At 35.1% G+C, this 16,725-nt stretch overlaps 2 protein-coding genes across 2 annotated transcripts; both read left to right on the top strand.

Moving 5' to 3' along the window:
• The first annotated feature begins 6,624 nt into the window (after positions 1–6,624).
• LOC7487976 (uncharacterized) lies at positions 6,625–8,015 on the top strand. Its single transcript, XM_052455447.1, has 2 exons — positions 6,625–6,674; positions 6,850–8,015. Exons 1-2 carry the CDS (start codon positions 6,625–6,627, stop codon positions 7,772–7,774), a joined length of 975 nt encoding a protein of 324 aa, XP_052311407.1. The 3' UTR covers positions 7,775–8,015.
• A 2,845-nt stretch (positions 8,016–10,860) lies between these two features.
• Positions 10,861–14,049, top strand: LOC7467561 (tropinone reductase homolog At5g06060). Its single transcript, XM_002311146.4, has 5 exons — positions 10,861–11,135; positions 11,258–11,465; positions 12,177–12,393; positions 12,492–12,598; positions 13,685–14,049. Exons 1-5 carry the CDS (start codon positions 11,050–11,052, stop codon positions 13,865–13,867), a joined length of 801 nt encoding a protein of 266 aa, XP_002311182.4. The 5' UTR covers positions 10,861–11,049; the 3' UTR covers positions 13,868–14,049.
• The last annotated feature ends 2,676 nt before the right edge of the window (positions 14,050–16,725 follow it).

Raw genomic sequence — 16,725 nt, forward strand, 5'->3', positions numbered from 1 at the left:
ATAACTCAATAAATCAAACTTTTTTTTCCACTCACAGAAATTGACATCTAGTTTCATCATTCTCAGATGTAAATCTCTATAAACATTTCGATGGTGTGAAAATATCTCTACAAACAAAAAATAATTCTGTTCTTGTTATTTTTTATGAACAAATCAGGGCACCTAGCTGTGTCCTATTGTCCTTTCGTTCTCCTCGTACAAGACAATTGAATCCGGGCGGGTCTCCAGTATCTACATCCTGTTGGGAGGTGGCCCACTATGCCTTGCCGCCTAGTTAGGTGTCCTTTCGTATCACACCGACTGCCACGATTTTTATATTTTAAAAATATTTTTTAAAATATTTAATATTTTTTATTTTAAATTAATTATTATGATGTTTTTATATTATTTTGATATGATAATGTTAAAATTAATTTTAAAAAATAAAAAATATATATTATTTTAATATATTTTTAAATAAAAAATACTTTAAAAAACATTCATTAAAATACCTACCAACATCTCTTAAGGTTTGATTAACCAACTTTTTCACTAATCAATAATAACATCGAAAGATAATTAGTCTAACCAAGGCATTTTAGTCATCGTCAACATCGTTTGCTGAAATCAGGAGGTTTAATTTCCATGGAATTTCCAGTGATTCCTGAGGATCTTCACCATAATATTCTTGATAAATACTCTTCCACGATGAAATTCAATTATAAATGTGTAGATCAAACCTCAATTCTTTAAAATGATAGACTGAACGATTAATCAACTGTTCAAGAATGAATTAGATTGTTGCAGGCCTTGCTGGACCATCATCCAAAATGCACACGCAGGGATCTTATCTCCACTGTTAGCAACTGGAGATGAAGACCGCAAGGTCTAGCCTGGCACAAGGGAATCCCGAAAGACACGGGGCCCATAAGCCCATGTGGCTGGAACACCTGAAAATTGCAACGTAATATTAAGCACAAGATTTCAAGCAAAGCCTATCCATCTCACAAGCCCACAAGCTTGTCACTGCAGATGAATGGACTGGACCTAAATTGGTTCTTTTTTCTGTTTCCTTTTCCTCTCCTCAAGACCAGTCGAGGTTCGTACAAAAAGTCGTTCCTTTCCTCCTCTTTTATAATCTTGATTGGTAGACGTGATTTTTTAAAATTAATTTTGAAATATGAAGAGAATACGAAGAAAAGAAAAGAAAAGAATAGTTGCAGTTCTGCTTCAAGACAAAAAAAAATCTCAAGTTCTGGGCATGCAGCGAGAGGCCAAAGGCCGAAACAAACGAGACTTAAAACATCGCAAAGATAGCCTAGCTTGGTGCAAAAATAACGAGTTTCCTATCATCATTAGGCTACATATCCCTTGATTTGCTAAGAAATCAGCACAGTAACCAGTAGTCCTTCTATATTGGCGGGATGAGCATTGACAGCCCAATCATGAGAAAGCACTTTAAGGCTCAGTAGTCAGCACCTGGGGAGTCCTAACACAAGGCAAAATATATGGCTACAGTCAAAACTCAGTAGATCGGCTAGATTAGTTGATAATGTTATGCGTAAAATCATGTTCATAGATGGAAGGATGAGAGGAGAGATGACAACAGTAGAATGAGAAAACAACACTCATTAGAAGGGATATATTTAATAGGAGATGGCATGAATAGGCCGAGCTAGCCACCCTACATATCCATTTCTGCATGCAGCAAGCCTTCTGAAAGGAATGGAAATAAAAATTTAGACACGAATGCATTAGGCATACATAGAGAACATCTTCCCACTAATTTCTCCATATCAATATCGACATAAGGTAAAGGTTTTGAATTTAAGTTGTATTTATGTGTGCAAATTTACTTCGTCGATTAATCTCTAGCCCAAAAGGACTTCTTTAATTTGAGAACTTTGCTGAAAGAAAAGCCCACCAAACTTATGAGTTAATCACTATCACTTGCTTTTTTCATCGAGTGTCATGTCACACACCACATACCATTCACGACTCTGCTAAACCTCCCGATCAGTCGGCAATTTTTTTTATATTTTTATGGTTTCAGCTTCATTATCATTTCAAAATTATATTTATCTAAAAAAAAGTCTATTTTAAGCCATCTCTATTTGTTGTTTTGCAATCAAGTCATGATTTTGAAGACAAATTATGAACGTATTTTATTACAATGACTTCTTCCACAAGCTGAGAATCAAGACATTTTAGGTAGCAAGCACCTATCTACTATATACAAAGACAGTCTTACGAGTATTTTACTGAAGCAGTGGTCTTATATTGTAGTCAATGATTGCACATTATATCGCACGTCAATGCATGTCCAGTCACCCATTGATTAAGCTATCGGAATTTTGCTGTCTTGACTTGGACAAAAAATAAAGAAAGACAAATGTTTTGAGGTGGGGTATGACTACATATTATAGCAGGGAATTCTCCCTCACGCAAGTTGTTCACCAAGGCAATGTTTCTGGAGATAATTAGTCTTCAGAGTTCCCGAATTCCTTTCATAATTTATAATGAAATAACATGTCGACAATTTAAAAATCTAGTAGCTTGAATAGGTCCTCCATGTTTAATAATACGTGTGCCCTAACCAAAATATAAATAGCTAGCTAGGGCTACATAATTTGAGGCCAATCCGTGACAAATCCGAGCATCCAGTCGCATTAAGTTCGATTGGAAAAATCAAAGTAAAAAAAAGAAAGAAAATGCTCCTACTGATATATATATATATAAAATAAAAACTTAAGTAAAACGCTATTACATGCATGCTTACTTGTCTCGATCAGCACCGTTGTCATAATAAACTTTCGATTTCGTTTAAGGTAACTGATCACTCAATTTACTCGGGATGAAATAATGCCAAAAAAACCCACTTGATATTTTTCTAATCGACCCCTGTGGATATTAGCAAAATGATCCGCCCAATACGTTAATTTGGTGGCTTGTCAGCTCTCAAATGTCCTATTTATAACCCCATTTAAATTAAATCCAGATTCGTTTGATTTTATTTTTTATATATATTATTATTATCACTGCTCGTTTAGTCCTAATGGAGAGGGAGCTTTCTTTGACTCGATAACTAGACGGGACCAATTCGAAGAAAAAAACAGAAGGATTCTAATTACATTCACTACAGGTACAAGAGGAAAGATGGTCATTAAATCAAAGACCGAGACCTTCATAATCATTTAGCCGGTTATATTAGCTTTGGCAAATCCTAGCACCGCCCTTGAATATGAGATATATAGATTGTATTGAAGTCCTTAAAAAGTATTTTGATTTGTATTTAAGTAGTGTAAAATAATCATTTTAATTTAATAGTTTAAGTTGTTAAGTGAGATTTTAAGATATAATTTATATTATTTATTAACACATCATTTCAAATAAAAGCTTTTTGGGTTTAATATTTGCATAGGTCCACATTACTTTATACTTAATTTTTATCAAATAAATAAAAATTATGAAATTCGAACTTATGATCGCTTGATCATTAAAGCTTTAATACCATATTAAAAAATCTTTACACTTTAATAATTTAATCTGTTAAATAAAATTTTAATATATAATTTATATTATTTTTTAATTAGTAATACCGATGGAGAAGCGGGAGCAATTCCTGTGCTGACTGAACTTATGAACTGTCACATATATAATACTATTAATAAACCAATCAAAGCTGCCCCTATGTCAGGGCAGCTGTGTGGACTTGTAGCTCACCATTTGATTGCCACTTTTCAAGCAGATTATATTGTTGCTTGATTGCATCAGACTTCTAGCAGTGTTTGTTTATTAATCGCGCTATTTGATTTCCACTTTCCAGGCAAATTAGGTAGCAGAGGATTGAAGATTTGATATGATCGGTTTGTTTTCTCTACTTCTTCTCCACTGACCAATTCTTAGAGACTTAATTGCTCCACTAATCCAGTTGGACGGATGAAAACAAAGAAATTTAGAATCCGAACCCAGATATTAATTTGTAGCTAGATATATTCATTTATAGTTTTTTTCTTTATCTCATTCAAGATCTGTATATTGGTCTTAAGAAAAAAAGAAAGACCAAACGGATAGCCTACGTATTTCAGAGCTATTCATTTTATTTCTGAGTTCTTCTGTTGAAAATGTTCGCCAATATTTTTGTTTTCGATACAGCGACAAAAACTGTTCGGTTTCATATAGTGAGTTGCAAGGCTTGGAGAATAGTAACCATTAAATGATGGGTTTTTGTTATTTGATGATGGATTTGAAATGCTCAAGGCTGTTAGTTCTCATATAATGTTTTCTTGCATCACACATACAAGCAAACAAACAAATAAAATTAATTTAAAACGTTACAATTAATAAAGAGCAAGCCAGATTTTCATTGCTTCAATTCTCATCGATCCTTTCTTCTCTCGATCCTTCTGCGACATGATGACACCCACAATATATATATCAGATGGTCGACATGCATGCTGGCACCAGAGTCTCCTCAGGTTCTTCTGCATATAGAGTAGGGGGAAGAGGCAATGAGAAGAGACCGAATTTAAGTGACTCCCAAAACAACAGTGAAAATCTAACTCTTGGTCCAATGATTGGTGAGCTTGATGTTATACATGGATGTCTGCCGAGTAACTCACGAAAATGCTTGATGTTTATGCAGTCAACTCTTACTAAATAGAATTGCAAGATACTATATATGTTTATGATATGTTTCTTGAAGCGTGTGCAGTGTTATAAAATAATATAAATCATATTCTAAAACATCACCTAACAGTTTAAACTATTAAATTAAGATGATTCTTTAACATGGTATTAGAATCTTGATAACCAAGCGGTTATGAATTCGAATCTCACCAACCTCGTTTATTTGATAAAAATTAAGCACAAGGTAAAGTGAGTCTGTGCAAGTTTCAAGCCCAAAGGACTTTCACTTAAGAGATGCCCAAAAAGCTTTCACTTGAGGGGATGTATTAGAAAATAATATAAATTATATTCTAGAATCTAATTATATAAAAAAGACGAAAGCAGGTAGCTCCATGAAAATTAAAAGCCACATAATGATCTCTAATATAGCCATTTGTTGGAACCACAGCTTATTAATCAACCATAGATCAGCTCTTTTGAAATGATTTGTCACGTATAATATTTAAGCACAAGCAGTCCATGAATCTCTCCGCAAACTGGAGTGAAAACGCATAAAACATGGCATATCATGTTGCATTTCTAACTCTCTTGAAATATTCGTCTCCAACCTAGCTAAAATGAAGAAGCTAATTCATCACGTTTGGGGATCCAGAGTTATTCTGCTACAATTTACCTCCATAAACATAACAAGAAAAACACAGATATCACTCCTTTTGGAATGAACTTCACAAGAGTATCTGATGAAGTAATTCCAAGGCATTGTTAACATCCTAGCATTTTCACCAACAAGGCTCAAAACACAGCAATCCACATGCAGCGCCACTCCAACAATGCACTTGAGATCAAAATCTACTTCAGTAGAGAGCCTGCCACTATCTCAATATATATATATATATCACACCAACAAGGATATCTGCACGCCACATCCAATCAAATCAGAATGAGGATGAAGAAAACCATCTAGGTGGTAGTCCAGTGGTAAAAGCTTGGGATTAAGAGGTTTGCTCCCTCTGTGGTCTCAGGTTCGAGCCCTGTGGTTGCTCATATGATGGCCACTGGAGGTTTACATGGTCGTTAACTTCAGGGCCCGTACGTAGGATTAGTCGAAGTGCGCGTAAGCTGGCCCGGACACCCACGTTAAACTAAAAAAACAAAATGAGGATGAAGAACGTTAATCTACGGAATTCCTTGGCCTCATTATGTTAAGAAAATTTACTCATATATGAGTACAGATTGTCTCACCAAGATGATTTCTTATTTGTATGCTTTCTAAGCTTAGCTTCTACTTTATGATTCTAACAATGAATATTTTCAATTAAAAAAAAACTTTTTTAATAGTGAATTTTATCAATTTAAGAAAACAAAAAATAGCAGAATGTGATCTTCCATTTACAAAACCGTACAGCATAAAAAATATATAAAATTTAAACTTAATGCCAGTTGAAGATCGGAGGAGTACTGGGTTGCAAATGTCAAAATCATTAACAGTAATACGCTTTAAGGCGTTGGACAATTCCATCTCAAATTCACGAGAAGCTCTCTGGTAATTTCATAAATAATGTGGAACAGATCAGAGCGCACGCGAAGAAGCACAGCAATACGTTGAGTGCACTGAAGAAATCCCTATTCCCTACCTTTTCTTCTCGTACGAACCCTCATCCAAACGATCCAAATTCTGGATATTGTGGTTCGTTGGACCAGGTCTTAATTCGCAACCCATTTTCCTCCTCCGTAAATTTTTTTTTTTTTAGATTCTCTATAAGAAAAAAAACTCCCAAATACAGAAAAAAAAACAGATAGAGCTAGGTAGTATATATTATTGTAGCCAATATTATAATTTAATGTCTCCTCTCTATTATTAATGACCGGTAGTTATTCTACGCGTGTGGAAAAAATATGTTGAACAGGTACTTAAATGTCACATTTCAAAAAATTGCCAAAATAATACCCACTAACAGTGACTGTATTCTATATACTAGCCAAAAAACAACAGTATAACTTCAATGGAAGAGCCAAATGAGAGGAGCAACCCACTGTCATAACCTAGAAAGAAGACTTTTCAGCTTGTAAGCTTTTAATAGATTCTCAAGTAGCTTTCATGTATTCAATAGTAAGTGAGTACAGAATTGCAGTTCTAGTTGTGTTTTTTCCATTATAACCTCTTGCCTTGTATTAAAGCTTCCATTCAGAACCTAGCCACCTCTTATTTTCCTTTCAGTCTGATCCATTCAATATTTTTAGTGAAATCACCATGGAGCAAGCTCAATACTGGTTGTGGATGAAGAGGAAACAACTTCTGATGTCACAGCTTGAAGCAGCAACGGACTCCAATTCCAAATGTTCGTTAGAAGAGAAAGCTTTTGCAGAAGATGCATCTGGGCATCTTGGTGGTTGCATATGGCCTCCAAGATCTTATTCTTGCAGTTTTTGTAAAAGAGAATTCAGGTCAGCTCAAGCCCTAGGTGGTCACATGAATGTTCATAGGAGGGATAGGGCTAGGCTTAAGCAATCTCTTACTCTTAGTCCTCATAAAGATGTTTTTCGACATCAGAATCATATCCAAAGGTCACTTAAATCACTGGGATCTCATTTCCCAACTGAGGTTTGCAACTTAGATAATTATGATCTTGACCCTAAACTTTCTGTCTCTGGAACTATTAATATCGCATCAACTCTTTCCACTTCTAGGTTTTCAGCTTTGTCCACTCATGAAAATTTAAGTGATCATGCCTTTGTTTCTCCCTTTTCTTCTTACTTCGAACAAGAACAGCATAAAGGGTATCCTCATTTCCATAATAATTTATCAGGGTCGGATCATTCTTTGGCAGTTAGACTTCTGAATGATTCAGAATCAAAACCTGAAGCAGAAAAGAATCAGGGTAAATTAGATTCTACATGCTCGAGACATGACAATTTCGTTGCAACTGATTTATTTATGGGCTTGAGTTCTGCTCCTAATAGCCAGAGTTTATCATCTCCTGATTCTTGTGGTAACGAGGCAATCAGTTGCAAAGGGCCTACAACCAATGTTTCAGTGCTCTCGCTGTTGGTTAAGCCACGTTCAAATTATGGATGTACTCAATCAGAGGCAATCGGACCGATGTCTAGCTCCATGGAGGACATAGATCTTGAGCTCCGGCTCGGTGAGCCACCAAAGGTGAAGTAGTGTAGTAGTAGAGTGCAATTGTACGGGTTGAAGGGCACATAAACATGTTAACATGAGAAGAAATTAAGAAAACAGTGTTTCTTAATTTGGCACTTCCTCTTTTTCCCCTTTTCTCTAGCTGGTTTTGCTAGCTATTATCTAATCATTTATAAGCAAACAACTCTTGTGCTAATATCAAATTTCAAACAACTCTTGTAGTACTGAATTTGAAAAGAATGAAAAGCCTTTCTTTTACATCTCATATCTGATATGTTTATCTTTCGTTTTCTATCAGTTCCAATTCATGGGTTTTTGCCTATCAGTAAAAACGAAAGAAAGAATTGAGATAATCTCTCTTAATTGCCTTGCACTTCCATTTAATTCCTATTCTCCGCGACATTATTTGTTTTAGGGTTTCTGCCTTATGGATCGAACCCACCCACCTTGTAAACGTGTATAGTGGTCATTAATTTGGAATTCATTTTCTCAGCGTGGTCCTGTCTGAAAAGTTTAACCAAGATTGTAAGGAAACCAGGGTGAATCTTCTTTTGCACACTAAATACAATTAGACGTTAACTGCAATTTCAGAGCAGAGAATAAAGAGAGATAGAGAAATGACCTTAACTGTGGGTTTTAAAAGGGGAAAAGGAACTGACAGTAAGTCACTTCAGCTACATACCTGTGGATTAACATTAGGGGACATGATTTCCCTTTTTACCTTTATAATTTCTACCTTCACCAAAAAACCAGCTATTACACCAGCACCTTTTGCCCCGTCCCTATATTCAATCCACACACTTCCTGTCTTCTTATTCTTTCCTCTCGAAAATCTCAAAAAAAAGTCCAAAAACTTGAACCAATTCCCTTGGAGTCAAATTAAATTGAATAGAATATAGGGTATTGCCCGTCTAGTCAAACAGACAAGGGAAAAAAAACGAGAAATCGAAAGGAATTGCTGCTGCTTCTACTACTACATGTCTATGTCACATCACGGAGACACTATTTATACGTTCCTTTTGTTTTGTATGTATCTGTTACTGTTGTATTTATTCACAATCAACGACCAAACCCTATAGAAGCCTAAAATTGTCTAAGAAGTTATCGTTCTTTAAATAAAACCCTATGCTAGACCTGTCTGCGGGTTGATTATAGGATAGGAATTCAGTAAAGCAATGGTAGTACAGCAAAAGTTTGGGTTGGGTTTCTATGAAGTAGCAGCTGGTTAAGAGGATTGGTTGAGAGTTTTGTCTGGCGTGGAGCTGAAAGAAGTTGCCTAGCCATAAATCAGGCTTCAGATCAGAGGTGCACATGGGCGTATGATGTATGTTTCTCTGTTGCTTTCAGAGATTCACTATAGGAATGTATAGAAAGGAATGGGATCTCTCTCTCTCTCTCTCATCTTAGCTTGCTTTGTGTAGGGTTCTTGGAAGAATTATATAGTGTTCAACAACCCTATGCATGGCTTGCTCCTTTGGTCATCCTGTGTTGTTAATTTAGTGTACTTTTATGTCCCTTGATAGCATTTCCTATTGGATCGCAGTTACTAGCCTGCTGGTTTGGAGTGTGCGATAATGATAGATATTTTAAAATAATTTATTTTTAATATTAATATATCAAAACCATTTAAAAATATTAAAATAAATTAAAATAAAAAAATATTTTTAAAACACGAAAATAACACAAACTCTACAAATTTCTTGACAAAATTGAACCTCTACTCCATGATAAATTAAAATTAATTTGTAGAATTTTATTTTCTATAATTGGTACTGCAATTTTATTGCTCTATATATGTATGTTTTTGTAAAATAAAAATATTTTTTTCTTATTTTGCATACAAACAAACATCATGGAACGGAGGAAGTGCCTAGGTCTTCGAATGGTCGGGTATCTTCAAGAAGGAAAATTTTATTAGATACTACAAATCTCATTTTTATGCAATTTACGGAACATTGAACAGCGAGTACGTGGCAGTCTCTCAACAGAGAATTTGTCTAGAGAGCAACCCAGCCAGCTGGGGGACCTGTGGCTAGTGGCTCCAGGATACACGTGCATGTCAATGCAAAGGGCTGTCATTCTGTTAATGACTCCATGGCCCATTTGCTGATGTGGAGATCTAAGAGGCTTATGCATCAGATTTGATTGGACAGGACATGGCTGGCCCAAATTTATTTAATTGTATATTGTGTTTGATTTCAGCCTGGCTCGTCCAGCCCTGCCATGGTTATGACTGCGGTCTAGCCTCTCAGTTCATGCACCTAGCAGAGCCCGATCCATATTTTTATGGGACTCTACGTGTCAGAATTTCATCGAATAACTGTTGGCGGATGAGTTTGGCTTGGTACTCGCAGCCGCTAAAGTGGCCCTTGCCCGATTCATCGAACCATATCCTTTTCTTTTTTCTTTTCTTTTTCTATTTTTAAAAAAACTTGAAAGGGTATTTTCTAATTAATTTACCTGTTAATTAAGATTAGTTTTTTTTTCCTCGGAGGATCTTACAAGCACACCTCTTTAATAAAATCTTTCGGATATTGACATTGAGATTTGAATCCAAAATGTCAGAAAAATAAAGCATAATTTCTTAACCATTAGGCCAATTCCTTTGAATTATTCATGCAAGCACTCACTGTGATATATGGAGTTGGTGTTATTCTTTTTAATTTTAAAAAATTATTTTTTGTATTTGTTTTAAATTAAACTTTCTAGTATTTTTAAATCGTTTTTATATACTAATATTAAAAATAAATTTTAAAAAATAAAAATATATATTATTTTTATATAATATATTTCTAAATTAAAAAAAAAAAAAAACAACTACAATAATCGAAACGGGCTCTAAGTAGTACCTTGTACATAAACGGGATGGGAAAGGGACGAAAATGTTGCCGTGGCGCGGTGGTGACTGGTGAGGATTGAAGGTACTTTAGCTTGGTTTTGCACAGGTTAGGGTCGAGCTAGGGCCTAGGGTCCAAGTAAGAACTAAGAAGGACCGTTTTAAAATAAAGGCAAGGGGCACTTTGGACTTTGGAGATTGTAGGAAGGACAGTATAGACATCTGAAGAGCACTGGCGTGCCAACGACAGCATCTTACCACAGAATTATTATTATTAATTTATTGTTGTTTTATTAAATAGAGAGCAAACGACAGCAATTAAGATTGCCAAGCCCCGTGCTTCTCCTCTTCCATTTGTCGTCCAAAACCAAAAAAATCATCACCTTTCGATTCACGCTGTACCATCGAAGGTTTCCTAATCCATAAAGACACTGTCAAACAGAGAGAGGGAAAATCAATTGCAATGGCAGAGAGCAGCAGATTCAAAGACTCGAGATGGTCTCTCCATGGAATGACTGCTCTTGTCACTGGTGGCACTCGTGGAATCGGGTCTCTCTCAATCTATCTATCTCAAATGACAAAGTTTCAAATTCTCATTTATTTCTCACTTCATGGATTTCGAAGTCTTCTTTTTTAATATTTGAACGTGTGTTATCTGTGTTTTTTACTAGGAATGCAACAGTGGAGGAACTTGCAGGGTTTGGAGCGAGGGTGCATACGTGTTCAAGAAACGAGGAAGAGCTCAATAAGTGCTTGAAAGAATGGGAGGCTAAAGGTTTTGTGGTTACTGGTTCAGTTTGTGATGCATCTTCTCGTGTCCAGAGAGAGAAGCTTATCGAGGAAGTTGGTTCTGTTTTTCATGGCAAACTCAACAGTCTGGTAGGTAACCCTGTTAAAACCAGGTCTGTGAAATTGGTTTGCAATTTCTGTTGAAATTGGATGTTGTCAGTGAATTGTTTTAGACATCATTTAGGCTTATGGTTTGACAACGATTAGATTCATTAGCTGTTTTGTTTTAAAGGGGTAGGTAAAAGCGGCACCTTGCCTTTAGGCATCCATCGCCTCCTTGCCTCTTTGGCGATATTTATATTTCACCCGTTATGAATTTAAGGTGGCTAGTAAATGGGAATCATATGAATTTTGATCGTTAATTTTATGAATAAATTCCATTGTTTAAATCACATGGGATTGATTTTGTGTTATATGTCTGCCCAATTCTCGTGCTATTGTGTGGGGCTAGCGGTCAGGTCAAGGCTTTACTGTTCAACTGTATTTTGGATTCTTGAAAGGCATAGTTTCTGCTTCCAAGAGAAATAAACCACAACGGTCCCGAATCCTATTCCAAATGTTTTTTGTACTTTTAATAAATGAATGCTGCGTCAGGACCCATGATATTGTGATGATGTTCTAATTCTTCCGCCTGTTCATGTTGTCACTTCCTTGGCTTTCCAATGCCATGTTTTGAACCCCATTTTTATAGAAGCCAGTAGATAATTATCCGCTCTTATCATGTGTAAGAATTATTGCAAAGTTTATTATTACATTCTTCTTTTTTTCAGAGATTTAATATGCACGATGTATTATGTTTAGGTAAACAATGTTGGTACAAATATCAGGAAGCCAACCACTGGTTATTCTGCTGAGGAATTTTCAAACCTCTTAGCAACCAACTTTGAATCTGCATACCATTTGTCTCAAATTGCACATCCTCTTCTAAAAGAATCTGGAGCTGGAAGCGTTGTGTTTATTTCCTCTGTTGCAGGTCTTTTGCATATAGGTAGCGGATCAATTTATGGAGCAAGTAAAGGTGAGTGGTCGTTGAAATCTAGTGTTCACACTAAGTATGAGTGAGAACTTGGTGGTTGTGGAGTTAAAAGTGTTTTCTTCCATTTTTCTTTTTCTCAGGTGCAATAAATCAACTTACAAAAAATCTGGCTTGTGAGTGGGCAAAAGACAATATCAGGACCAACTGTGTTGCACCCTGGTATATCAGAACCTCGCTTGTGGAACATGTACGATTTTCTAACCTGCCTACAGTACTATTTACTTATCTTCAACCTTTAAGATAATGAACTTGAAAGGCTTATCAACAAAATCTCTTTGGGAACCTTTTTATGCACGTGGATGGAACGTTCCTAGTTATTCTATGTTATTATCCTTTTGAAGTATTACCATCTAAGACTACTGGCATGTTTTATGCTGCAAGTAGTGGAAGTCACCAGATCCAAATGAATATATTTAATTCGGTCCTGGATTGGTCTAAAGCTAATAAATGGAGATTGGTAAGCAGCAAGCAGGCATCTGATTCCAGTTAAAAATATGTTTTGTCAAACCTATTTTAATAGCTAGCTAAGTTAAATTGCAGTCAATATCTAGCAACAGCATATATATTTGTAGGAATTATAAACCCAGCCCATTAACCTTTCAACATCACATGGGTGACTGCTTTAGAAATCTTGAGAAATGTTTTTCGTCGTTTTGGTGATCTTGGGAAACACATAATTGCCGAAAACCACTTATTACTCTTAAGAATCCCAATAATTTCCCTAGCGGTTTCCTCAAGTCAGGATGATGCCTCTTGAACTGAATGTCCTCGCGGTAACCCTTGTTAATAGATCTCTACTCGAGTATCATGGATTAAGACAGGCTTTTTAAGGGCCCATGTACCTCAATCACTAAATAAATATTCAAGTATATGATGCTAATCTCAAGATTATTGTCTGGATGGTTCAGATCTATTATGATCGAGCATCTTAGTTACCTAGAGTTCCATCAGTCTGTCTGGCAACATCTACCAAGCAGTAATCGAACTAAATTATGCGGTCTGTAGACCTGATATTGCGCACTTTTTGATCCATACACCCCACTGCGAGGGCTGCGTCAGAAATTCAGTTTTTCTAGCTTTATTATACACTCAACATTGTTTCTGTGACAGCATTTCAGGAGTTACTCATTAGTCATTTCTACGAAACAAGCCATAAAGCTATCTTCAGTTTTGCATGGTCTTGTGAGGGGAGTGTGTTTGCGCGTGCGCACGATCCGAATGGATTGCTTTACATAGACTCTTCTAACTATCATATGATTCCTTCTTTTTCCAGTTGCTCGATGACAAGGTGTTTCTAGACAAAATAATCTCTCGAACCCCTCTCCAGCGCGTTGGAGATCCAAAGGAAGTCTCATCCCTGGTGGGATTCCTTTGCCTACCTGCTGCTGCTTACATCACCGGACAAGTTATTTCTGTTGATGGGGGATTTACTGTGAATGGATTTAACCCGGTATAGACAAGATTAAGAGAGAAACAACCATTTTCCTCGAACAGCGATGCATGTGTAGCATTCTATTGCTCAGCACATTTGTCATTTCCTTGTGTTTCTGTTTAATCAGGACCTTTTGTATGGAGTAGTGTTATATTGTCAGCACTCGGCCTTCTCTGATAAATGGTGGTGATTAATTTTGCTCAAAATTTGCCTCTAGATTTTTTAGCATTGCGATTAAGATATGCTGTCTTCAAATTTTATTTTACTTTTTTAAGACGAGGGCCCAAAATATTTGGGCTACGCATTCCAGTAGCCTTTTCGCCGGGTTTGAATCCAAAGAATCCAAAACTAAAGCTTTATCCTGGTTTTATGTATCATTTATTGGAAATTTTTTAATTTTTTTTGCCCTCGTCAAATTTTTATCAGTAAAAAATTTATAAACTGAATTCCCCACATGACCCAGATATACAGTGACATGGAAAAAAAATATATATTAAGAAAGAAAGAGAGCAAGAAAGCACTTGAAATCAACGAATCATCCTTGCATTCTTGTAATAAAAAATGGATTCTGTTATTTTCCAAAACCTCCTTGTATACTCGAGCTCTAGATACATCAATTAGATAATTAACAATGTTACTGCCACGAAAGCTAACAAAATATCTTTCCAGACTGACACCAATACCTTCATGGCTTAAATCATATAGTCGGATACAGTGGAAAAAACCCCAATCTCTTCTTAGTTTACTTCAAGAAGTTCCGAACCATATATAATTTAATTTATCTCACCGTATAACACACCTATGTGATTGCAAGGCCAACCTAAAGCTTGAAATACCCTATAGTATTCAAGCACGCATTGCACGTACGTGTCTTGAAATAGCACAATCCTCTTGCTTTTACGTACTTTTGTGCTCGAGGGCATTGGGTGCTTTCCTACGTTAATATTGGTTATGTAAAGAAATTAAGACAATAACTTCGGGAGTAAGATATAAATTGTTTTTTAAAATATTTTTTATTTTAGAATATATTAAAATTATTATTATTATTTTATTTTTTATTTTTAATATTAAATTATCTTAAAAGCCCAACAAAAATGACAAAAAAAAAATCATAAAACAGTTGGGCGGTAATCCCAATCATAGCTAAAGCAGGCCAGAGGTCCGTGCCGGTTTCTGTTTATAAAAAAGTTAGTGGTTAGTCATGCATGCTTTCTCAATCACCTGCCAACCGGTTTGTGTTACGTCACCCCTCGCAGAGTGTTGAGGATCATGCTTGACAGCTTTTATGTTGTGCGTGGCAATTTTTGATGGCGAGTGCTTGTACTACCCTGGACCACAGTTTTCATGGTGGTTTTCGGCACTGTCTGTTTTTTGTGAAAAGTTTGAGATTTTTTTTTTTCAGTTTTTTTTTAAAAAATTATTTTAATATACAAGTTAAAAATAAATTTTTAAAATAAAAATAAAAATACAATCATAATTTTCATCAGCTACTACGTGAACTAATTAATTAAGGTGAGTTTGTCAGATAACTCACGGGAAAGTAAAATAACTAAATATATTAAAATACAAGGGTGTTTTGGAAAGTGGTGCCATTTCAATTTTTTTCACCTTGGTTTTTTTTTTTCTCGGTTGTTTTCTTTAGTTGCAAAATTAGCGTCCCATCAAATTTATTGGTTAAAAATAAAATAAAAAAAACAATGAACCGACTTAGAACAAGACGTTGAAAATAAGCGGTGCGTTTAAAGTTGGTGTAAAAAATATATTTTAATCCCCTAATTTATAAAATTAAATTTTTTGGTCCTTTATAATTTTTTAAATTTAATTTTGATACACAACTTTATTTTTATTGTTTTTAAATCCCTAATTTTTCAAGGGGAGATAAATTTTCATCGGATTTCTGCGTAAAGGAAGAAAGTCATTGTTTTTGCCTATTTGACCACCAAAATTGGTTAATCTTGGTGTCCACGTGTTATATTTGATGGAAAGAGTTGAATAGTTGTTATTTCAAACTTTAATATTACCTCAAAAAGGTATTTCTTAATTTAAAAAAGGTTGGAAAAAAAAAAGATTTTTAGGCACAAGTCCCAATACCATGATTCCGCATCTTAAAAAAAAAAATACAAGGCTTAAGCGCGTGAACTTTTGCTTTTTTTTTCATATACCCAGACGTGTTAGCCATTAGGCCCGCACACCTGAGCTTTTTGATGGGTTTTTCTTTACAATTCTTTTTAGTTTTCATTAAGATATAAAAATAAATTTATTAAAACAAATTATTAGACCCCACTGAGCCCTTGGTGTAAATTATTGATTCGACAGGTCGTGACACATCATACAGAGGGCTTTTTTTTAATGATCCACTTGATTGTTTTTATAAAAAAAATTGTAATGTATCCCTTTGTTATCATTGATTTTTTATATTTAAATACAAATAAAAAAAATCATTTCATTATTTTTTTATCACTTAGCTTAGAAAAAATATGCATGATCGGTATCATATTTTGACTTGAATTCTAAATTTTATTTGTTGATTAAAGCCTAATGCGATCAATATAGTATGATATATTTGTATAGTTTCAACTTAAATTCTTTCACAACTATAGTTTCAACATATTTGTTATCATTTATTAATGTTTATAGTGATTAATTAATTTATTCTAATGCACTGATTGAATTTTTAATCTTTATTTCAAGTATTTTATAACATGCAAGTAAGGAAAAAACATTTTTTATATTTTTTAATGCAGTCATATAATTTTTATCCTACTCGTAGTGCAATAAGAACAACAGATAAATTAATTAATTAAACTAGTGTATTTTTTTTTTAGTTTAACGTGGGTATCCGGGCCAGCTTGCGCGCACCTCGACTAATCCCACGGGCCCTG

This window comes from Populus trichocarpa, chromosome 8, assembly GCF_000002775.5.
Source record: "Populus trichocarpa isolate Nisqually-1 chromosome 8, P.trichocarpa_v4.1, whole genome shotgun sequence".
Lineage (NCBI taxonomy): Eukaryota > Viridiplantae > Streptophyta > Magnoliopsida > Malpighiales > Salicaceae > Populus > Populus trichocarpa.

Coding starts and splice junctions, on each gene's coding strand:
- LOC7487976 (XM_052455447.1), top strand. CDS start 6,625: ATGAGAGGAGCAACCCACTGTCATAACCTAGAAAGAAGACTTTTCAGC. Junction 6,675..6,849: donor GAAAGAAGACTTTTCAGCTT/GTAAGCTTTTAA, acceptor CAATATTTTTAG/TGAAATCACCATGGAGCAAG.
- LOC7467561 (XM_002311146.4), top strand. CDS start 11,050: ATGGCAGAGAGCAGCAGATTCAAAGACTCGAGATGGTCTCTCCATGGA. Junction 12,394..12,491: donor AATTTATGGAGCAAGTAAAG/GTGAGTGGTCGT, acceptor TCTTTTTCTCAG/GTGCAATAAATCAACTTACA. Junction 12,599..13,684: donor GAACCTCGCTTGTGGAACAT/GTACGATTTTCT, acceptor TTCTTTTTCCAG/TTGCTCGATGACAAGGTGTT.